Source organism: Durio zibethinus, chromosome 2, assembly GCF_047325235.1.
Source record: "Durio zibethinus cultivar Kanyao isolate XHJ-2024 chromosome 2, ASM4732523v1, whole genome shotgun sequence".
In the NCBI taxonomy this organism is placed as follows: Eukaryota; Viridiplantae; Streptophyta; class Magnoliopsida; order Malvales; family Malvaceae; genus Durio; species Durio zibethinus.
The window spans coordinates 11,401,181-11,426,645 of NC_143163.1; the positions used below are offsets into that span (position 1 = coordinate 11,401,181).

The 25,465-nt window shown below is 29.0% G+C and overlaps 2 protein-coding genes across 3 annotated transcripts; one reads left to right on the plus strand and one right to left on the minus strand.

Annotated features, from left to right (window-relative positions):
- The first annotated feature begins 13,884 nt into the window (after positions 1–13,884).
- LOC111309274 (uncharacterized) lies at positions 13,885–17,814 on the plus strand. 2 transcript variants are annotated; one of them, XM_022908307.2, is made up of 7 exons: positions 13,885–14,454; positions 15,059–15,199; positions 15,290–15,403; positions 15,494–15,667; positions 16,429–16,544; positions 17,019–17,100; positions 17,403–17,814. In XM_022908307.2, the coding sequence occupies exons 1-7, from the start codon at positions 14,038–14,040 to the stop codon at positions 17,406–17,408; spliced, it is 1,050 nt and encodes a 349-aa protein (XP_022764042.2). In that variant the 5' UTR covers positions 13,885–14,037; the 3' UTR covers positions 17,409–17,814. The 2 variants fall into 2 exon arrangements, 1 of the variants encoding a protein (XP_022764042.2); XR_002692397.2 differs by lacking the exon at positions 16,429–16,544 and having other exon boundaries at positions 13,927–14,454.
- A 6,515-nt stretch (positions 17,815–24,329) lies between these two features.
- On the minus strand, positions 24,330–25,238 carry LOC111309276 (putative cell wall protein). The gene has a single exon (XM_022908311.2). The coding sequence runs from the start codon at positions 25,189–25,191 to the stop codon at positions 24,682–24,684; it is 510 nt and encodes a 169-aa protein (XP_022764046.2). The 5' UTR covers positions 25,192–25,238; the 3' UTR covers positions 24,330–24,681.
- Between the last annotated feature and the right edge of the window lie 227 nt (positions 25,239–25,465).

The window sequence follows — 25,465 nt, forward strand, 5'->3', positions numbered from 1 at the left end:
ATGCAAAAACCTTTTATGAAATAATTTGCATCCGAATGCTGCCTAAATAATGGGGTATTTAGAAAATTTTATTTCATTAAAAATTTTCATCTAATTTAATTTTTTAAATAATAAAATCAAATAAAAAATAAAAAATAGGATATCAAATGTAAAATAGTTGCCATCAAATTTTGCTTAGAGGTTAGAGAGCCCCAATGGTCTTTTTACATTTAAAAACTCAATCTTGAATTCACATATCATCATCATTTAAGACGCACATTTACATCCATATTTGCATTTATTGCTCATATATATTTATTTTAATTATTAATGTTTATGGTTAGCTATTTAACTCTTTGATTATTGTTTTAAAAATTTAATTTCAAAAATAAATAAATAAATAAATTTAAAATAATATTCTGAGAAATATAATTTTTAGTATTTTGCCTAAATGTTGAAAAGTTACTGATAATTATCATCTTCAAATAATACTATTTTTATTTTTAAGAAAATTTTATGATAAATCTTAGGCAAAAATAATTATTTTCGAATTCTATCTTTATATCAGAGAATTTTAAGGTAAATCCTTAATTTAAACATTTTCATAGCATTTCTAAATAAAGATTTTTAAATAATTTTATTTCTTATAAATGAAAGGAATTATAATTAAATTTCATATAAAAACCATTTTGTCCAAAGTTATAAATAGTGCATGATTAATTGATACTAATTTTTATGGATGCTATGAAAGTGTTAATCTTTTCCCACACATAACTGATTCTTGAACCCAATTATGTTTTTATAGACCAAAATTATCTTTTTAATAAACTTTAAACCTATTTTATTATTTTATTAAAAAGATGAATTTTGGGTGGCCAATCACACCCTAAAAAATATTTGTAGTGACTATCCATGTTTTCACGATTTTACATTTTTACATCAAGTGACCAAGTCTCTAGACAAATACGTAATGACGTTTGGCGACTCCATTGAGGACATTTTGAAAGTCAAGCCAGAAAAAACTTTAATCATGCGCTATCAACAGTTTTGGAATTAATTGATTTTAGTTGATATTTAATTTAATTCTCTTCATTTTAATTTTTCAAAAAATAATTAAATGCATGTTAGTTATTATCTTATTCTGATTTTGTTATTTGTAATTTATTTATGTTTTTTTTATTAATATATCATTTTGGACACTTTTGCACATTCACCTACATGTTTGAGTTTTAGACCCGAGCTCCATCCTTATTACGAAGAAGTGAAGTAGCTACGCTCTCATGAGGTGATAACCTCAGCATTTCACTTAAATCAAACTCTTTTCGTTTATAGCTTATAATGGGTGAGGATTGGCTTATGTTATTAGTCTATAATGGATGATGATGTAAGGTTTGATTTGAGAACCTTTAAACGACTAAATCCTAACCCAACATATAATGAGCTATAAAAAGCCTACTTAGGGTAGAGCCATGCCATCTTTTTATAAAATAATCAAAAGTTAGGATATTGTTATGTTCTATTATTTTGTTGTGTTTTATGGTTGCTACGTTGTTTCTATTATTTGGTTATTGTGAATTATTGGTTCATTTTATTTTTGTATTCTTTAATTTTGTTGCATATAGTATATAGGCATTATATTTTAAGAGGGAGTATTTGTCTTAGTTCAGTTATCAACAAACAAGCTCTCATGAAGCTATCATTAGTGTCAACCTCTTGTAGAAATCATTTAGAAATTAAAAGCTATGCCAACCTCTTTCATAGAAATTACCCCAAAAATAGGATATGCGGGCCATTTTGATGCAATTTGTATTTAAGGTAATAGTGCAAATAAAGTTAGGATAAAAAATGAGTCTAAATAAAAAAAATAGAGATAGAAAAAACAACAAAGAGATTTAGGATTGGTAAGGAGTTTGTTGTTTTTTTAGGAATTTAATCATTGCATTTTACATTCATCATTAAGGTGATTTGTATATTTTGGGCTACTCCATTTTTGCAGATATATTTGCATTATTATCATACTTAGGCATTCATATACATCTTTTGTATAGCATGCAAATTAGGAATTGTGTCATTCATTCAGCAAGAATAATAGCATAAACATTTTGGTTTAAACCTTTGAAATAAAATGTTTGTTTTAGTAGGTATAAGAAGCTGAAATATGGAAGATTAATTAGAGGCCCAAATTAGTGCTTTAGAATGCAATTGAAAGAAGTTTGGTAATGACATTCAAGAGATGACAAAATAGCTCGCTGAGTTGACAAAAATGGTTGATAGGCTTAAGAAATTTATTTTGGAGCCTTTTCAAGGGTCTTTACCAATTTTAGTTCAAGTAAGTCTTATGAACTCAAAGAGTTGCAATCAAATGATTCCAGCTTGATCCAGTACATTTCTTGAGCATGTGAAAGTATTCAATGGTTTGAGCAATAATGAAAATTTGGACAAGATCATGAAAGGGATGAGTGATCTAACCATGCAAGTTGTAAGCTCAAGAATTTGATTTTTATGACAAAGTCACTAGGTTCCATTCAACCTTCACAAATCATTTCAAACCCAAACCTACATTTAAGTCCTTTTCATGTCTATTTTTGACCTCCTTTCCAAGTATCTAGGATCAAGCTTAATAACTTCATCCAGTCTTTAAGAAGTCTACACCTCTAACCTTTCATTCCCTAATCACCTGTTTAGTCAATTTCTCAATTTTGTACCTTTGCACCATTACCAAATTTGTAGACTCTTAGTCCATCTATTGCCTAAAAATTACCCAAGAAAAAGAAATAATTAGATCATATCCCTATTTCATATGAAAAACTCTTTCCCTATCTGTTTGAGAGATACTTTGTCGCCCTTGTGCATTTAGAGCCTTTAAAGCCTCCATATCCAAAATATTTTGACCCAAATACAATATACAAATACAATGGTAAGAATATAGGGAACTCCATTGAGAATTGTAAGGGTTTCAAACACAAAGTGCAATCACTCATAGATGTGAAATGGCTTGATCCAACAACAATAGAGGTTAAAGATTTTGGAACAATGAGAAGGGGAAGGCATGGTGATGAACATGAATGAGACTTTTAATTAAAAAAGGTCTTCAAGTGATAGGTTGTTGGGAAAATAAAATGCTTTTTGAATTTTTTCTATTTGGAAAATGTTTTTTTTTATGTTAACATGATGTTTTCTTTTTTAACTTGAATATGTAAATTATGGTTTGCTTCTAATTTTTACTCCCATTCTAATTCCCACACTTTTCACCAAAAAGCTTTATCATTTGTGCATTCATTCATTCATCCACTTAATAGAATGTAATTTACAAGTATTCTAAAACAAAGAAATTTTTTCTAGAATAGTCTTTACAATTTCTTCTAAAGATTAGAAGAATATTGATTTGATAGGAGAGATTGAGAAGATTATCAAAGGACTTTTTGCTCAATGAAATGATCAACCTAGCTTGGGACCCATAAAAGAGGAATCATGGAATCTAAACGAATAAAAAAGGTATAGTCTCATGGAAGAAAAGATTCAAGCTATTGAAGGTAAGGGTAAATCTTATGGTGCAAAGTAATCATAGCTAGTTTCATATGTGGTTATCCCGCCTAAGTTAAAGGTTTTAACATTTGAGAAGTATAATGAAGCTGGATGTCCTAAGACACATTTCACTCAATACTATCACAAAATGGTTGGGTATGTCAGTAACAAAAAGTTGTTTATTCATGCTTTTCAAGATAGTTTGACTAAAGCAACAGCCAATTGGTATTATAGTTTGGAAAGCAGCTACATTCGTACTTGAAGGGATTTATTGCAAGCATTCTTAAAACAATATCAGCACATGTTAGAAATGGCTCCAAACTGATTAACTTTTTAAAACATGAGAAAGAATCCCAATGAAAGCTACAAATAATATGCTACTATATGAAAAAAGATTGGATCATAAGTCCGACCACCATTAACTAATAGGGAGTTGAATTACCTATTTATGGATACTTATCCTTCTCCTTATCATGACAAGTTGATTGGTAATATGTTTTCAGAATTTGTCGAATTACTATTTATTGTGGGCAAAATCGAAGATAGGATAAAAGTGAAAAGAATTATGGATACCAATGTGGAAATTCATAATGAAAGGTAGGAGAATATTTTCAATGAACGTGCTCAAGAGGTAATTGTTGAATAGCAAAATGAAAGAAACCTCACCATGCTACAAAATGGTTTAGTGAATGATTATTCCCATTGGCCACCATATTGTTCCCAATCAACACCTTAGGCTAATAACTTTTCTCGACTATTTCATCCATATGCTCCAATTCCTTTACCACAAATATTCACAAAACAAAGGATCAACCCAAGCCATTCACAAAGTTGTAAGAGAAAAAGAATCAAGATATATCATTCATTCCTAATGTCTTATACTGAGCTCTTCACTTGTCAAAAATCATATGATTTTCATTGTCCTTGCAAAACCTATAAAGTCTCACCCTAAGTGGTATAATCTCATTACTAAGTGTAAATTTTATGATGGAGTCGAAAAGGCACTCTATAGAAGATTGTATTGCCTTTAAAGTAACTGTTCAGGTTTTGATTGACATATATCCTGTGAAATTTAAAGAATTGGTTAATGATTTTGATGATTGATAGCGGTGGAGTCGAGAGTTAATGATGCTAAAGCTGAAAACACCTAGTAGGGAATTTTTGTTTCTTTTGTTTTGAATGTCATTACAAGAGCACTATTGAGATGTGAATTTTTTTAGGTTTGTGTCTGAGTGTTTTGAATAGATAAATGTTGTGCATCATAGTCATTTAAGGTTTTTTTTATTATTTATTTCTTCTAAGTTTTGGACTTGTAGGTTTTTTTTTAAACAAAAATAGTAGAAAGGGGAAAAATGTAAGATTTGAATAAAGTCTCACATAGTTAAGTCTTAAGGTTATAAAAAGAGAAATACCTTGACAAAAGAGAGAAAAAGAAAGAAAAAAAGAAAAAAAGTGAAAAATTAGAAAAAAAAAAGTTTTATGATGAAAGAAAAGAGTTTTAGATAAGTGGGCAATCATTATTAGGAATTTTCAAATACCTAAACACCATTTCTTAAATCATTTAGTTAATTTCATTTATTAGCCACGACCCTTCAAAAGCCATGAATTTAAATTTGTGAACCTTGCATTTGCCTAATAATGTATGATATCAAAGGATGATATTCTTTTCCAAGGCAATGAATAATGAAACAACTAATTGAAAAAGAAAAATGTGGTTCCTAGAAGATCAGACAAAAATGACTTTTTTTTAAGAATTTAAATATAGTAATTTGATGTGTCAATATTATGTTGTAACTTTAAAAATGTTCAAGATCAAAGCCAACCTAGGCTCAATAAAATAACCTCAAACTTACCAACCTTTCAAATTTTTACCTTAAAGTTGACTGGTCCTTGGAGACACATAAATTAAAAAAAAAAAACCTCATTACCCTTAAGATAATTTGAACTATGATCAACCCATTCATTCTCCTTTTGGTAAAGTGACGTAGACCATTTGATACTTAAACACGTTCATTCCATATAACCATTTTCTCGTTCATTCCACATAACCTTTTTCTTGTAATAACTTTCATTAAAATTGATTTGTTAAAATAGGGCATATTCTATGAATTGCACTACTGGCAAATTGGATTAAGGTATAACTTATGGGAGGCATTTTTAAAAAATAAAAAAAATGAAAATGAATGAAAGAAAAAATGAAAAAAAAGGAAAAAGAAAAAAATGGTTATGACATCATACACTTAAGAAATTTGAATAAATCCAAATAAAGTCCTTATACATCTAAAAGTTTTGGAGAGGAAATAAAGGAAAAAAAACAAAAGCCAAAAATGAAAAAAAAAAGTCAAGAGAGCCAAACATCAAAAAAAAAATAGGAAACTTTTTGGAACAAAAATTCTTTATTAAAATTTATTTTCCCAAAAGGAACTGTTCTTCAATTTAAGTGATCATGCTTGAAAGGACAAATGCTTGTCTTTCATTATCCTTTCACAAATGTAAAAATTTATCTCTTGCTACCCTATTGAGCTTGATAAATTTTTTTAAAAATAAATCTTAACTAAAGATCACCCTCCACATTGAAAGGCTAAAAGGGATGCATTTAGAGGTTAAGAATGGTGATGTCCAAATAGAATCATATGTGTTGGGGCAAAGGCCCAATATAAAAGTTTCCAAAAGTTTTGCATCCACTCGGTGAAAGAACGCAAAAAAAATGTGAGGAAAAAAAGAAAAAAATGAAAGAATGAAGAAAAAGAAGAAAAAAAATGAATGGGTGGAAAGCACAAGAAAATGAAAGGAAATATACCTCAGAGTGAATCCTTTAAATGAGAAAAAAGATCATTGGTTTTAATTATCCTTAAATACTTGTTTTGGGCCTGTTTATCATTTTCTTTGAAAACCATGAACCTTAGCTTATGTTACATCTTATGAAAGTTTATTTTGGATCAAACATTGATACTTAAAAATTAAAGAGTTTCTATCGGAAAAATAGCCATAAACTTATAAAACTCATGAATCTTTTAGTCACTTTTTATTACCTAATTTTTTTATTAGACCATTATCCTCTTTTGGGATTTGAATTCTTAAGTGTATGGTATTATAATCAAGAAAAAAAGTCAAAAAAATAAAAAAAATAAAAAATAATGATTGTAGCTTTAGCATGAAAACCTTACAAAAGACAGTCTAGAGCAAACCTTGAAAGCCACTCCTAATACTAAATGAGGTGGAATACTAAACAAAGGTAACTTAGACCTTTCTGAAAAATCTTAATATCAAAATCCCAGAAGTTTGAAAAAAGTTAGTTTCAAAAATTTCAATCTTTTTTCCATTCTCAAATAACCTTTCAAAAACTCAAGCCCTTATATCAAAATGTCACATTTAAAGGTTAAAGAAAGTGTTCAACTTACTTGGTTTGCTAAGGATTCATGATTTTAGAAAAACTTATGTTTTATTTGTGAGCCTGCATGAAAAAAGTGTATGCCCTTTTTATCCTTTTTAGGTAGAGAAAACTATTTGAAGGAACAAAAACCTTAGTGTGCTAAACCATTCAATCCATTTGGCAAAAAAAATTCACCTCTTTCATTTCTTATAACGATCACCAATTCTCGAAAAAGAATTTAAGCCTAGTTTAGCTAGCATCAAAGAAGATTTAAGCTTAGTTTAGCTGGCACCTAGATATTAAACTTAGATTATCTAGCACCAATGAAATCTTAAGCTCAATTTAGCTGGCACCTAAATTTAAGCCTAGTTTAGTTAACACTCAGATTTTAAGCCCAAATTAGCTAGTACTAATGAAGTTTTAAGCCTAGTTTGGCTGGTATCAATCAAAATTTAAGCCAGTTTAACCAGTATGTAGGTTTTAAAGCCTAGTTTAGCTTGCAGTCATGAAAACTTAAATTTAGTTTTTCTAACACACAAGAAAGAATTTAAGCCCAATTTAGTTGGCACCCAAGTTTTAAGTCCAGCCTAGCTAGTATGTAAGCCCATATTAGTTGAAAAAATATATACCCCTTTTATCCCCTTTAATGATGAAGTCTTTTTAAATCAATAGAAACCTTCGTGTTTTGAACTAGCTAACTGGCACCTAAATTTAAGCCTAATTTAGTTGGCACTTAGATTTTAAGCCTAGATTAGCTGGCACCTAATGAAAATTTAAGCTTAATTTAGTTAGCATCAATAAAAATTTAAGCCCAATTTAACTAGCATGTAAACCCAGATTAGCTAACACGTAACACAAAATTTGCTAGCACAAAGGCCCAAATTAGTTGGCACGTAAGCCCAAAATAGTGATCACCTTATTTGACCTGCAATTTAATCCCAATTAGTTTATTCAACCTGTAGTTTAGTCTCGATGACTTTGTTTGACCTACGTTTAATTTCAATCATCCTTATCTTTTGACTCAGGGTTTAATCATGGTCATCTTAAGAAAAAATAAAATAAGCAAAAAAAAATTTCTTAGAAAGTAGCATCTAGACAAAATTATTGTCTATATCTTTGAATTATTCCTAATCCTCATAAATATGCAAAAAGGGGCAACTATAAATACCTAATTTTATTCAAAATATTTTATCACTTTTAATTCGAGTTCGATTTGCAATTGGGTTTTGACCATAATATTTTGGGCCCATTACACAGTCTATTTTTAATGCTAAATGATGAGGCTCAATATGGGCCCCATAGTGAGGCTTGTTTCATATGCCCAAATAATACCCAAAGTGGCTCAATAAAGGCTTATTTTTAACAAGGCCATTAATGACCCATTGGTGGCCATCAAACAAAAAATATATATAAAATATATAAAAACCAAATATAAATATAAATATAAAATAATACAAATAAATAAATAATAGAACAAAACAACAAAAAGCTTGGCCCAAAAAGAATATATAAAATTTAAAGGCCCAAAAACAAAAACAAGAACAAAATTTGAAAGCCTAAAACATGGCCATTTGGTTAGCCCTATTTTGGAAATAAAAGCCATAAAAAAAGAAAATGAAAGCCACCTAAAACATGGCTAAGAAATGGGCCATGCTATTAGCTCTATTTGGGAAATAAAAGCCATGAAAAAATGAAAGCCAATGACATCATGCATGGGATGGGAAGAGGACGTGTAAAACCAAACAACTATTTTTATTAAAGTGGGCAGTTACTAAGGAAGAAGGGAAGTGTTGTATGAGAGGTGAGAACCACATGAAGTAGCAGAAAAAAAAGTAGAAAATGTGGTAGGGAAGTAGCTAAAAAAATTACAAAAAAAAAGCAAAAACAGGTAAAAACCAAAGACAATGAGAAAAAGAAAACCAAGAAGAAAAAGGGAAAAAAATTAGAAAGGAAAAAAGAAAGTGAAAACTAAAAACGTGGGAGACAGAGAAATATTTTCATAATTTTGGTGTAAAGGCATAATAGACCATTTGCCCACACGTCAATTTTTATCATATAATGAAAATGATATTTTGGTAATTTCATAGAGATTATTTATTAAATAATTATAAGAAAAAGGGTATTTTGTAATTATCAATGAGGACATGATAGTAAATTTGGACATATGTTAACTTCTTATCATATAATGTAAATGATATGTTGGAAATTTAATAATGGATTATTTAGTAATAATTATAAGAGAATGGATAGTTTAGTAATTATGGTATGAAGGTTAAATTGTTCATTTACCCACATATAACTTCTTATCTTATAATGGAAAGGATATGTTAGTAATTTCATAAAAAATTATTTAGTAAATAATTATAAGATAAGGGCATTTTCCTAATTTTGGTATAAGTGCATAATAGTTTATAATAAGAAATTGATATGTGACCAAATTCACTATTATGACATCATCCTATAGTTATGAAAATACACATCCTTTTAGGAAATTATTTAGTAAATAATTCCCTAAAAATAACCAAAATACTCTTTCTAATATATGATAAGAAATTGACATATAGCCAAATGGACTATTATGCTAACATACCATACTTATGAAAATACCCTGTTACTTATAATTATTTACTAAATAATCGCTTATTAAATTACCAAAATATATTTTCCATTATTTGAAAGAAAGTATCGCTCATACCATATTTATGAAAGTACCCCATTTGTTATAATTATTTATTAAATAATTTTTTTATGAAATTATCAAAATCTCTTTTTTATTATATTATAAGAAATTGACATACAGTCAAATTGACTATTATGCCCTAATATCAATTATAAAAATACCTATTCTCTAATAATTATTAACTAAATAATCTCTTACAAAATTATCAAAATACCATTTCCATTACGTGGTAAAAAAATGACTTATGGCCAAATTGACTATTATGCTATCATACTATAATTATGAAAATATCTCTTTTCTTATAATATTTACTAAATAATCCCCTATGAAATTACCAAAATATCTTTTTCAATATTTGATAAGAAATTATCATATGGCTAAATGGACTATTATGCCTTCATATCATAGTTATAAAAATATTTTTTTTATAATTATTTACTAAATAATCCCTTATTAAATTATTAAAATACAATTTCCATTATATAATAAGAAATTAACATGTGGCTAAATTGACTATTATGCTTTTATATCATAAGTACGAAAATATCCATTCTTTTATAATTACTTACCAAATAATCATATATGAAATTACCAAAATGTCATTTTCGTTATATGATAAAAAATTGACATGTGGCTAAAATGATTATTATGCCATTATACCGTACTTATGAAAATACTCATTCTTTTATAATTATTTTCTAAATAATCTCTTATCAAATTACCAAAATGCCCTTTTAATTATATGATAAGAAATTGATATAAGGTTGAATTAACTATTATGCCCCTGTATGATAATTATGAAAATACCTCCTAGAGCCCTACTTAAGTAAGCTACAAGTTTTTCTTCTTGAGATAAGACTACTCTTATACCAATTGCGCAAGTGTCAGTCTCCAAACAAAAAGGTTTAGAAAATTTTGGTAACATTAGAACAAGAGCTATACCCATAGCTTCTTTGAGTTGTTGGAATGTTGTAGTTATTTGTGAAGTCCAAAAGAAGTTGTCTTTTTTAAGCATGTCAATCAGTGGCTTGTTTGTCACTCTATACCATTTTATGAATTTTTTGTAATAACCAATAAGTCCCACCCCTTCATTGACTTCAAATTTTTTTGAAATGGCCGTGCCATCATTACTTCTACCTTTGAAGGATTAGTTGATACTCCATTTGCTAATATTATATGCCCTAAATATTCCACCTGCTTTTAACCAAAAAAACACATGTTTTCTTGGCAAATAATTGGTTAACTTTTAATGCCTCAAACACAAGTTGCAAGTGTACAACATAATTATTTAAGGTGGAACTATAAACAAGAATATCATAAAAAAAAAAAAACAAAACAAAGTTTCTCAAATAGGAAGAAAACACCTCGTTCATCAGTGATTGAAATGTTACGGGTGCATTGGTCAACCTGAATGGCATCACCTTGAATTCATAATGGCCATGGTGAGTTTTGAAAGCTGTCTTATGAATGTCCTTAGCTTTAACTCTAATATGTCAGTAACCAAACCTTAAATCAATTTTGGAAAGGTAATTGGCACCTTTGAGCTCATCTAAGAGGTCTTCAACCACAAGGATTGAAAATTTATCCATGATCATCATAGCATTGAGCTACCTATAATCAATACACATTTTCTAGGATCTATTTTTCTTTCTTACTAATAGACAAGGTGATGCAAAAAGGCTCTTGTTGGTCTAAATGATAGAAGATGATAGCATCTTAATAACTTGATTTTCCACTTCAATTTTCTGGTAGTGTGGGAACCTATAAGGCTTGAGATTAACTGGTTAAGAACCAAGCTTGAAAGGTATCCCATGGTCATGAGATCTCGGTGGTGGCCACCCTAATGGCTCTTTAAAGACATTTGAGTATGCTTCAATCAATACCTATAGTTGTAGTGAAATTTCATTCCCTATATAATCCACATTGATAATGTATAGCTCACCTATTGCATCTGGATCCTTACCCACCATCTTTTGTAACTTTTTACTAGAAATGAATTTAACATTTATCGAATTCTGTTTTCTTTTGAGAATGACCTATTGACCATCATTTTGGAATTTAATTGTAAGCTCATTAAAGTCCAACAGTAAAGGATTATAGGCTTTCATCCAATTTACACCCAAAATCATATCATTGCTTCTTACAAGTAAAACTCTTAAATCATGAGAAAATACATTTCTTTGTATTGCCCAAGTCAACTCTTTACATTTAGCAGTGTTATATAGTTTTTTCCTATTAGCCACTATGATGGCTAAGGGATTGGTCTGTACAAATTCAACACCGTCTTTAACCCACTTTGGTGTAAGAAAGCTGTGGGTACTACCATTATCAATAAGAATGATGAGCGATTTTCCTTTAATAGAGCCTTTAATCCTTATAATGTTGTGCCTTACATTACCAATGCATTGATTGATGTAGGTTCACCAATTCATCCTACTCCTCACCAAGTTCTTATCTATCATTATTCTCTCCCCCATCAATGAGTTCATCCTTAACCTCATCATCAGCAGTAAAGGCATTAAGTTGTTTGGCTTTGAAAACATGTATTGAAACAAACTTCTCACCACACTTGAAACATAGGTTGTGAGCTCTCCTTTCATTATGCAATTGTCTGTTAAGAATAGGCAGTAGAGGTTGTATTGGCTTGCTTGCTGTATATGGTTGAATGTCTACTGGTTTTGCATAGGGTCCTATATTTGAAGATATGGTTGTTTTGGTAAAAGGCTTCTATCTCTTAGTTTCAAGGTCAAGCAAGAGTTTATGTAGCTTAGCTTGTCTGTAGGCATCCATTAAACTAGTAGGTACATTAGCTTTGACCTTGGATTTTAGGTCCTCCTTGACCCCACTCACAAAGCTAGAAATGAAATATTCTTCATTTAAATCAGGGTTAAACTACAGCATGTATGGCTTCAATTCTTCAAATCTATCTTGATAGTCTTTCACTGTAGTTTTTTAAACTAGCTTATTAAATTTTTTTATCACATTCGAGTAAATCTTATCGCAAAACCTATAGCATAAATCCCAAGCAAACTCAGACCTAGTCACCGTATTTTTTTGCATAATGTAAATATTGAACTAGGTTTTTACTGTCCTTGACGAATACATTGCTGCCACTTCTAATTTTTGTTGATTTGAAATGAAAAAAATAGCAAAATACTTCTGACATTTCTTAATCCACCCTCAAGATTATGTCTACCAAAATTAGGTAGTTCAATATTAGATCTTAGGGCATATACATTTATAGCAATATAAGGGTACTACCCTCAATAAATTCATGGTTCTTGTATTGTTGTATTCTATCCTGAAAAATACTACTACTAGATTTAGGCTAAGTATTAACTAACAACCCTGGTTAATTGGTCTTACAAACATATTTGCTTTGGTCATCAATAGTGATTACAATAGGAGATTTACCATCTTTTTTTAGCAAAAAGGCAGTAGGTTAATTGCTATTGTAGTTGGTTGCTGTTGTAGTTGGCTGCACCTAAACTTGCGATGTTTTCTTTAGATTCGACAAATCCATACCTTATTGCACATACTTCTTATTTTCATTTAGCAGGGTTTTCTAATTCTCTACCAATATTGCCTTAATGTTTTTCTTCTATACTCCTACCATCTTGGAACAGTGTCTTGCATTTTTTTCTATTTTTTCCTGCAACACTTGAACTTGATCATGAATGCCATTATATCGAGTGCCTTCTACCATGGATGGGTGGTTGTTGTGTTTTCCTAAAGTGTTTGAATCTACGTGACTCTGATACTAATTTGTGATAAAATGAATAGTGAAGGAAAAGAGTATGAGGCCAGAAAAGAAAGAAAAGTTAAAGAGAGAATTTAATAGTAATTTTCATTCATAACTTTGAAATGATCGTTTACATGTTTATAACTCATTTCCAATATTTCCACTATCTTACGACAATCACATAACTATCATATAACTATTTTACTGTTCTCGCTATCACATAACTAATTGATAATCAAAGTTATTATACTTCACGTGACAGTTTATTAGCATATTTTGCTTCTTCCGGTTGTGACTTCATTTCCATTCTACTAGCACTTTCCTTCACAGTCCAAATCTTTTTATCATTTCATCATTCCTACAATTGGAATATAACATCATTGTGGCGAAAAGGGTTGAATGCTTAACGGGTCAGAATCCGATTGTGTGAACCAACAAGTTGGATGATGTTGCGGCTTTCATTTAGGGAGGGATGACTGGATTCGAATTTGAGTATATACATTAGAGGGAGTTATGAAAGGGGGAATCGAAGAAACAAAAGAAAATTGATTAAAACAAGCTAAAAATATATAAAATAAAAAAAGAAAAATTGCCGACCAGGTAATCATGGGAATTTACTTTCGAGAACTACATCGTGTTATCCTAGGGCAAGCCAATAATAAAAGCTTCAAGTATAAGACCAAACTTTTTTTAAACTAAACTAAAAAATTCTCGTATTCCACTAAACATCCCCCATCCATGGCAACTCTGAACAGCGTGGCCGGCCGTAAGCCCTCAGCACTTGTCAAACCCATCATTAAATCCCACGAGTTCCCAACTGACTCTCCAATTCTCCTCTCTATTTGTCTCTCCTACAAAGCCAACCCAAACCCATTAAAGCTCAGGACCAAAAACAGAAGAAATTGGGTCATTGAATCAGTCACAGAGGATAAAGAATTGGCTCCCGCGGAGACTAGCCATTTGGATGAAGCTAAGAAGCCTTTGTTCCCAAATGGGTCCAAAATTTTAGAGGCTTTTTTTTCTTCTTCTTCAAAGAGAGGAGGTGATGACGATGATGATAAGTTGAGTAGTAGAGCAATTAATGCCTCTATTGTTCTTGGATTTGGCACGCTGGCTGTCTCTAAGTTGCTTACTGTTGACCATGATTACTGGCATGTAAGTTAATCTCTTAGGTTTCCGTTTTTTGTTTTTGAATTTTCAATTCCAGTTTTAATTATAATTGAATCAAAGATTCGTTGCAAAAGAGCTTCTTTCTTTTGGTTTGCTCTTGTTTTGAGATGGGTATTTACAATTCGATAACAGTTTCCCACAGTTTCACTTCTTTCTTTGCTAGAGTTGGTTAGCCTCTGTTGTTCTTCCTTTTATGATTTTAATTTTGAAAGTTGAAGAGGTGTTTATAACTTTCTAAACTAACCATGATCGCTGAAGCTTTTTCGAAAAAAAAAAAAAAGGGGGGGGGGGGTGTCTTAATTTATGATTTATCTAACTTAATTTTTTGTTTTCTTGAAGGAGGTATACTGATAAATTTTAGGTGCATGTAATTTTTCTTTCAAAAACCGTGTGAATGGACATGACTGGTTGAGCTTTTTCCCTAGATAAGAATTCAGCAAGTACCAAAATTGTTTATCTGCATGGAAGCTAGAATCCTTATAATAAAATGCAGTGAAAATTGAACTGCTAGAGTCTAGAGATTAGTTGTCCTGCTAGTTATTGTATTTTGCATCTCAGCATTTATTTGATTATTTTCAATGATTATCAGGGATGGACACTTTTTGAGGTGCTCCGATATGCTCCAGAGCATAATTGGATTGCATACGAACAAGCTCTTAAAGCCAACCCAGTGTTAGCCAAAATGGCAATAAGTGGGATCGTCTATTCAATAGGAGATTGGATTGCCCAAGTAATTCTCCCCCTTCCCGCACCCTCTCAATAAATGCATTAAACTTAACCATAAGTTGCATTCAGCTCATATTGTGTAACCTATGTGTAGTGTTATGAAGGACAGCCTCTTTTTGACTTTGACCTGACACGCATGTTTAGATCAGGCCTTGTTGGATTTACTCTCCATGGATCCCTTTCTCATTATTATTACCAATTTTGTGAGGTAATAGCTGTGATTCATAGTGTATACATTTTACTGCTTTGATTTCTCATTTTTCCATGGAGCAATGAAATCAGTCACTTTGAGTTCCAGGCTCTATTTCCTTTGCAAGAGTGGTGGGTGCTTCCTGTGAAAGTTATCTTTGACCAAACAGTTTGGGCAGCAGTCTGGAATAGCATCTATTACGTAGTTTTGGGGTTCTTGCGTTTTGAATCCTTGGCTAATATCTATAGAGAACTCAAGTCAACATTTTGGCCTATGCTGACTGTAAGAAGTTTTTCTTCTGTTTTTCTCTATGCAAATTTTGGGTGTCATTGATTGTTGTATGCATTGTAAATCTAGGATGTGGTTTACACGTGATTCTTGCTGGACTGAAATTCTATTTTCAGGCCTTATTTTTCCTTTAACCATTGTCAATGTAAAATGTGGCTACAAGTCTTATAGATTTCTTGGTGGTTTTGGGAAACATTTCAGATTTAATCAACATCAAAGCTTCCTACCTCTTGTTCATGATGTGTCGAAGGTTTTATATTTTCTTCACCTGCAGGGACCATATAATCAGCATAGACAAAAAACAGCCCAGGGAAAGAGAAACCCATCTTCCCAGCAAATTGTATATTTAAAAATAAAAATAACTAACTGGTTTCAAACAGTCTTTAACTCACACCCGCCTGTCAAACAATGCCTATGCTGCAAACTGTTGTGATTGATTCCCACTGCTTATCATAGTGAATAGGGAAACTGTGCATAGCTTTTTGGTGGTAATGAAAAATCAAAAAACAAATGTATATGCTGAAGTGGTTCACCAACACTGGTGCACATTGAAGATTCATGGTGCAAAGCAAACTGAATTATTCTTCTAAATAATTCTACTAGAGGTTTCTGTATTGTAAATATTTGGAAACTTGATTATTGACTGCCATGTTTGTTCTGTACTAAGTTTTGATCAACGTGCAGTTAGCCACCTTTTTGTTTATATCTCATGCTAAGCATGATTTATTGTTGACACATCACACGAAACATTATAGGCAGGTTGGAAACTTTGGCCATTTGCTCACTTGATTACCTATGGTGTGATTCCTGTTGAACAAAGGCTTCTTTGGGTTGACTGTGTGGAGCTTATCTGGGTGACAATATTGTCAACGTAGGTATCTGTGTCATCTTGTCTAATCTATGAAGAAATATGTGACTGTTTCTGCAGAATGTTCTTAGTATATTGTTTAGTTGCTACAAGTATATCACCTTTTATTAGATGTTAGTATGACCTTTTCTCTCCATTTTCAGCCGTCCTCTTGTCCCCTGCATTCTTGACAACAAAATTGCAGAACCAGGATTTTATGCTATTGAGGCCTCTAAATGTTTATCCTTTTCTCATTAATCCCTGTATAATTGTTAGACATTTTTCTTTCTAGTTGGTCTCTCTTTTGACAGATCTTCAAATATGTTACTATTATATACTAGCTTGTCATATAATGTGATACATTTCCTTGGTAATGTCTTCAGAAGTATTGTGCAACAGAATTGCTGGTTTTTCTCTTTCTTTCAATAACTGTTATATTTGTTTCAAGTGTTTCAATAGGAATTCCTTTCTAAAACTGGCTAATCTTTTTTCTTGAAGTTATTCTAATGAGAAATCAGAAGCACGAATATCTGAGGCAACGGTGGAAGCAGACTCTAGTTCATCAAGCAATCCTCCCAAGGTACAAGACAAGTAGACAACTACACTCCTACTCATAAGTATTCTTGTACCACTCTCCACTGAATTTTTGTTTGATAATTGAATGTTTACATAGTATCACCAAATGCAGAAGCTAATTTTAGATTCCATTTCACACTTTTTTTAAACCAATTGAAAAATTGATTTATGGTCTGAAGTTCATCTTTTGGCACCCACTCCCCTCCCACCTCCTTTGCCTAAACAGAGTGGAAGAAGACCTACTGACTAGCATGGAACACTACATCAATAGTGCTCTAATGTATTTCTACAAATGTTATTTGTCAGGAATAAACTAATTCGAATCAAGTGTCATAGTTGTCAAGAGAGATCAATAACATCATTTTGGTGAGTCAAAACCGAAGATTGATTCCCGTGGGATTACTTATGGTGCAAGAGTAATCAGAATGCGAAGTTCTCGACAGGAGGAATTTCATCGAAATACGACAGCGTATAACTTTTTAACTTTTCTACCTTAGTCTTTCAGATATATAGAGAGCAAACGCGGCGACGGATGAGGCTTAGCTTAAATAGTATCAGGGCAAGTTTAGTAATCTAGACCCAGCATGATTCCGCCCTTTCCCATCCAAATAAGTTTTAAGATTGTGTTATATTTTTTTTAATGTATAAATTAGTTATTCTTGTATTCAACTGGCCTGCAAAATCATTAATGAAATTGTTGTACAATATTCTACATTTAGTTTCTGTATCTTTGTCTATTGTCCTCTTTTTCTTTCTTTTTTTTTTTTTTTTGCCTTTTTCTTTATTACTAGTAATCAATATTCATTTTCTAACATCTTCAAATATAAAAAAGTTTATCAATTATTAACAATTAAGTTGTAATTTATTTACTATTATATTATTAGCGATTTATTACTAAATTATCAATAATATATTATTAAATTTTTAATGCTTGACCACTAAATTCGTATTGATTTATTATTAAATTATGATTGATTTAATATTAAGTTATTGATTATTACTATTAAATTATTGATAATTTATTATAAAATTATAATTAATTATTATTAATTTATCAATGATTTATCATAAAATTATCAATTATTAATTAATTTGCTACTAAATATCACTTATTTACAATTAAATTATTAATAATTTATTATTAAGTTGTCAATAATTTACATATAACTTATCAATGATTTACTATTGTGTTATCGTACATTTATTACAATGTTATCATTATTTACTACTTAGGTTTCAATTATTTAGTGTAAAATATCACAGATTTATTACAAAATTAATTATGATTCATTATCAAGTTATCATTTATTCGTATTAAATAATCCATAGTTTACTATTAAATTATCATTAATTAATTATTAAGTTATTGATGATTAACTACTATTAAATTATATTGATTTATTTTTATGTTTCCAATGATTCATAACTAAATTATCATTGATTTACTATTAAGTTATTATCATTTATACTAAATTTATCAATTAATTACTATTAAATTAAAATTGATTTAATATTAATTTCTCACTAATTTACTATTAAGTTATCATTGATTTTATTAAATTATTAATTATTAACTACTAAGTTATCAATTTTTTTTATTAACCTATCATTGATTTACTAATATATTGTTATGTATTTACAATATGACACATAAAATTTAAATGTCCACTAATAATATATGAGATAATTTTTTTTATATAATAATATTATTATTTTATTCAAGTTTATAATTTTTCACTAATTTTTAATTGAATATGTTTATGGTAGGTTTATCTTAATTTCTAAAATAAAAGTCTTGACTTCGTTTCTATTATTACCACTAAGTTATTAATGATTTTTTGCAAAGTTATAACTGATTTGCTATTAATTTTTCAATGATTTATTGTTTAATATTAAATTATGCATGATTTATTATTAAGTTATTATTGATTAATTATTATGTTATCAATGATTTACTATTAAATTATATTGATTTACTTTTAAATTTTCAATGAATGACTACCAAATTATCAATTATTTGCTATTAATTTATAATTGATTTATTATTAAGTTATTTATCATTTACTATTATCAATTAATTACTATTAAATTGAAATTAATTTATTATTAAATTATCACTATTTTACTATTAAGTTATCATTAATTTATTACTAAGCTATCAATAATTAACTACTAAGTTATTACTTATTTTTTGTTAAGTTATCATTGATTTAATACTATGCTATTATGCATTTATAATTATATTATAATTGCTTTACCATTAAAGTATTAAGTATTTATGGTTATATTATTATTGATTTACTAAAAAATTATCAATTATTGACTACTAGATTATCTTTTATTTACTATTAAGTTATCGATAATTACTATTAAGTTATACTGATTATATTTAAGTTTTCAATGATTAATTATTAAGTTAGTAATTATTTACTATTATGTTATCATTCAGTTATGCATATTGAAAAAGAAAATAATTGTAATGTATGTTAAATGATGTAATTTGTAAGATAGAGAAAGAAAGAAGAAAAAATTCAAGTTTAAATGATTTGAAAAACATGAATAAATGCTTTTAATTTACTATCAATAGTTTAACAAGTAATAATAAGTTTAAATAATAACTTTTTATACTAATGCAAGTTTTAAAACTAAATTAAATAAATTTAGACAACATACATTAAGTCAACATTTCAAAAATTTTTAGTTCATTATAAAATAATACATATTAAGATAAACTTTATTAAAGATTTGATTGAATTTTTAGTTTATACGTTTTCATACTTGTTAGCAAAATACAATTGCCTATAAAAGATTAAAAATTTGAAGTATTCTATTTCAAATGGAAGTAATAAATATTGCTTTATATTTCTATCTTTAAGTATATAATTTGGGTAAAAAAAATTTTATATAAGTGATAAAAGTAATGAGAACAAATTATTAAATAAAATTTATAAAAATTAAACAAACCACAATTTTAAAAAATATTAAATTCACAATAATTGCATTTGCAATCTTCATAAAAATTTTCTCCTACTAAACAAAAAGATGGAATGTATTCAATTATTTCTTTATTATTATTACCATCATTTAAAAATGATTTTTTTGATATTTTGATGCCAATTAACTTTTCCATTTAAATAAAGTAAAGAATATATGGATCATAACAATTCAAATAATATTTATCTCTATGTTTTCTTCTTGAATAAGTATGAACTATAAGATCTCTTTCAAATGAAAATGTTTGAATTATTTTCCTGAACCCATATAATAGCAACTTGACCAATAAATGAATGATTATAAACTCGTTGATTTATATTAATATTTGTACAATATAAATTTCAAAATCCTCAAAAAAAGATTTATCATTTAATCTCTGTAGAACTTAGACATAAAGATTTTCTTCTAAAATTATTATTAGTTTCTCTATCATTTTTGCACTTAAATTTTTATTATGCTGTGTTCTCATTTTATTTTGAAATTTATTATTGATGTCATAAAAGTGTAGCTAAAATAATATAAATTAATCAACTCAAACTTGAAACAATTTAAAACTCAAATTGAGTATAAATAAAATTTTTATTTATTTTAAATTTTAATTTAATTAAAAATAATATAATACACATAATTATAAAAATGAACTAAATTAACTCAATTTTAATTTATTTTAAAAATCAATAACTTATTAGTTATTTAAAACCTAAAATGATTGAACATAATCAAAATCCAAATTGAAATAGTAACCTACTCAAATCTAATATTTTTTAGTCATCTTTAGTAATAATTTAAAAGTTCTTTATTTAAACGTTTTTTCTTTCATCTTCAATGTCTTATTTTTATTGTATTTGTGGTTGAATTAATTAATTAATTTTAAAAGTATTTCTAAAATAGAATTACAAGTATAAATAATTAAGCATATACTTTTTTTATTTTGATCTAAGACGGTTTAAATCCATCTTTTTAAATAAAAAGAAACATGCACCAATTGTTGAGTTAAATTTATAATCTTTTTCCTTTAATTTCTCTTTATAATTAATCTAATGCAAATCAATTGTACCCTTTTTCACCAATAATTAAAACTATGTGATTCATTGAACACTTTAGACTTTTCATATAATCATTATCTCTTTAGTACAATTCTAAAATTTCAAAGGAAAAAAATACTAAAGAGAAATTAATTATAAAGGTTACACTAAAATGTAAAAATGATATATTAAAAAATTATTTCAAGAAACTAAAACAGTTTTATTATTTTATTGATAATTAAATGATCAACTCATAAAACATATAAATAATAAATCATTATCATACATATATAGTTAATATATTAAAACAAAAAATTGAAAGGCAATAAATTAAAAAAAAAACAAATATGCTTAATTGACTTAATTATGATTATTTTTAATAAATTTATTTATTAATATAAACTGCATATGCAATTGTTTTTATAATAATTAAAGAAACAAATTTCATATAATTTTTTTATTTGTATTTTCATTTAACGTGAAAAATTATTCCACCAATAAAAAAGAATTTAATAATAAAAATTAAATCATTTAAATTAAATTTTATAAAAATTACTAATGGTATTTTAATTGATCACTATTAGTATTTTTGGAATTAGAATTTTATTAAGGGCTTAATCAATCACTTTTAGCACTTTTATAGTTTAATTATAAAAAAGAGTCTAACAATTAAAAAATTTATTTAAATTACATTTATAAAAAAATTTACTAAAAATATTTTAGTCAATCACTTTTAGAATTAAAATTTTAAAATTTTAAATAGTTTAATTTTTCATAAACTCTATTTTTAATTCTAGTCAATTTAAATTAAATTTAAATAAATTAATATAAGTTATATATTTAAGGGTAAATTTGTTAATTTAAAAATTTATTGGGATATTTAGGTTGATAACTATTAATATTTAAATTTACACTTTTATATATAAATATAAATATAAAGCCCCAATTGTATGCTTATTATCCGCTTTTTTCTAGGATAATTTTAAACATAATTTGATAATATGATAAGAAAATTATAAAAAAAAATAATTTAAAAGCGATATAATTAAAATTTTAACAAGAATCTTATATAAATCTAACAAAAATTTAAAAAAAAATTTCATATTTAGTATATTAACATAAATTATGATGTAATAATTTTTATATTATATATATTAGATAAAAATAAATTTGACGTAAATGCATGAATTATCAAATCTATCTTTGTAATGTAGCAAATGAGAATCATAAACAAATGGTTAGCAATCTAATTAACTACCCATGCCAATTAATCCAAGAAAAAAAAATATGCCAATGATAAAAGTTTTGGCCTGTATCAGCACTGAGAGGGCGAATATAGAATTAGCAAAAATGGAGATAAAATGAAAGTCCAAAAACTTTATGAGTCTTAAAGCTTCACGTGCAATGCACGTGCCTTTACAGATTGCAAAACGCGCGGGAGAAACTGGTTCTGGAAAGTACTAACGGTAAAAACATTAATACGATTACCAAAAAAAAAAAAAAATCATAATAAAAATCGAAGGCCAAATCCCACATCCCCAAACCTTGTTCCAGTGAAATCCCTAAATCTATTGATACAATGGCCCAATTCGAACCATTAAATGAGTCGAAAAAGAAGCAGCAAAAAGGAAATCATGGGTCAACCAAGTTGTTCGTAATGTTTTGGACTACCTTTTCATCTTCGTCTTCTTCTTTTTCCTTACTTTCATTCTCCTCTAGATGCTTCATTTCTTCTGGTTTTTCTTCCACTTTCTTCCAATTAGGTCATTCATTTCTTTCCTTTATTGAATACCCATTTGGCCATTTCAAAATTCAAATGCGTAGGGTATTTGCTTTTATTGATTTTTCATAATCTTTCCATGCCCATTTAATTAACTGCAACTCTTTTACTCTTCTCCTTTTCTTCTGGATAATTCTTTACATGTCAGATTAAGTTCCAAAGCTGAGACATTTTCAAACAATGTTTTGTTCCAGAGATTATGTTCTTTAATTATTCTGAACCAATCGGAATTATTGTCTTATCTTTCTTGAAATATGTTTGATTTGGAATAGAACAATGAAAAGTTTTTTCAACAATTCTTGTCTGAAAATTACACGAGTAATGACAATTTGGGAACGATATTATTATAAGGTTGTGTTTATTAGCTGCTTGTTCTTTATCTTTAAATAATTACATCCATTTTTTTTTTCACATTTACTGACTCGGGGGAAACATGTCAATAATATCTGTCTCAGGGGAATGATGAATGTGATTTTACAGTGAGTTGTCCTGGGTATAGGTTGGATACTCTTGTTTCAAATGTTCATTTAATCATGGTATATATTTTACGTTCAAAAAGTGTTAAAATATTTTATTAATCGAATTATAGATTGATGTTGCTGATGAATCCATGGCGGTTGTCTGATCAAATGCACATTTATTTTACTTATACAAAGCTTTTAAATTTGGTCCTTGTAGAAGATTTCTACATGTAGTAGTTGTTTGCTTTAATGATGCAGTAAGCACTTCTTTCAACAGTTTACTATTTTTTTATAAACAAGGTCCTAGATTAGAAAAAAAAAATTTTAAGTATTAAGATTTGAACCTTAAACATGATTATATGAATAAAATAAATTAAACTCTGACCTCCTTTCAATAATTTATTTGATGTGAAAGTTTGAGGATTTGCTTTAATAAGAATCAACAAGTTCATAGGAACCAAATGACTAATCTGCTTTCTGTGGGACTATGTATGTAATTCTCTTTTTTGTCGTTCACGATGTTCCTTTTTTTCCTCTTTCGGCTGCACTGGTATATCAATTTTCTGCCTAAAAGGCTTAAAGAAGTTCTAATTGTTTCTTCGTTTAGTCAGTGATTAGCGACTTTCCATTCTCTTCAGCTGTCTCTTTGGAAATGACTTCACTTCATTTTCCCTTACAAACATTGGTCCCTCCTCTTAAATGTGAAAGCATTCCGATCTAAAATTGATCAGCATTTCAATTATTGCCATAGAAAAGAATGTTCTAGGGCTATGGTTTTTTTAATACCACCTTTTATCCTATCCCATGGAAGAGAATGTTAAGTTCTCTTCCCTTCAAACTCAACACACATTTCAGTACAGTGATGCTGGCCAATGATAGTTCTCATGGCCAAGTTTATAATCCAATCCTTCACATTTCAAACTATCAAGTCAATTTAATTTTAAGCCTGAAAACTAGGAGCATCAGTAGGATCTAAAATGATCAAATAGAAAAGCAGTAATAGGCATAGACCACAAGTAATTTGGAAATTGAAATACATTATTACATGCAACAAATAGTTTCCGAGTGGAAAATGCAAAGAGTGGACTCTGGACTCAATGGAAATGACAAACTAAAACACTTGAATCTAGCATGCTTGTTTTATCCTGAACATGCAAAGATTAAAAATCCTAGACTTCACTAAAATGACAAACCTGAAATCATATCACGTTAATTACATGAATATGATGGACTGGACTGAATACAAGGGAACCGCTAAAAACTCCATTTAGATAACTAATTTCCTTTATTCTCTAATTGATTGAAAGTTTCATAGCCAAGCATGCTTAAGGATATGGGTATGTTCCTGCAGTGCCAGCACCATGGCCAGGAATTGGCACCTCAAAACCAGGGTTTGGAACAAATGTGTCATCTCCACCTGGGATATAGCCAGTTCCACCAATTGTGCTGCCAATGTTGCCGCCAGTGTATGGATTGTGAGGTTTCAAGACTGGTGGCAGCATCACTCGTCCAATGCCTGGAATGAGCACGCTGCGATCATGTTCAATCAGCCACTCAGGCTGTTTCATTTGATCATCATTCTTTGGGTTGCTAGGGATATCACGTGTTGCAGTTGCTTGCCCAGCAATAGCAAGCAGAATGTTGACGATGGAAATGTGACAAAGAAGCAAGGAACTAAATTTGTAAGCCATTACCAGAGAACTATTTAGAGTTGAGAGTGAAGAGATAGGAGTGGTTCTGGGATGGTGGAAAGAAGGAAGAGAATAACGCTTCTTATAGGTGAGGTTTAAGCGAGTTGGTTGATCATTTGGCGGTGAGTTAAAAGAGGACTCCATTATGAAAAGACCATTGAAGGAGACGTTGCAAAAAAAAAAAAACAGATGCAAGCGTGTAATTGTGTAGCATGCATACGAAGGTTAGGTGGCCTAGGGTTGCCGGGGGGTTGGGTGAGATTTTGCGGTGAGTTATGAGATTTTTCTCTTAAAGGCAATTGCCACTTGCCGGTGCACATTAGTATCTATAAGCCTTTTCCTATAACTCAAAGCATCTGTTCCTTCAGTAGCTGACAAAAGCTGAAGAATTGGAGCTTGGTTAGCGCTTTTGCCAGTG

Coding starts and splice junctions, on each gene's coding strand:
- LOC111309276 (XM_022908311.2), bottom strand. CDS start 25,191: ATGGAGTCCTCTTTTAACTCACCGCCAAATGATCAACCAACTCGCTTA.
- LOC111309274 (XM_022908307.2), top strand. CDS start 14,038: ATGGCAACTCTGAACAGCGTGGCCGGCCGTAAGCCCTCAGCACTTGTC. Junction 15,668..16,428: donor CATTTTGGCCTATGCTGACT/GTAAGAAGTTTT, acceptor GAAACATTATAG/GCAGGTTGGAAACTTTGGCC. Junction 16,545..17,018: donor TGGGTGACAATATTGTCAAC/GTAGGTATCTGT, acceptor TTTTTCTTGAAG/TTATTCTAATGAGAAATCAG.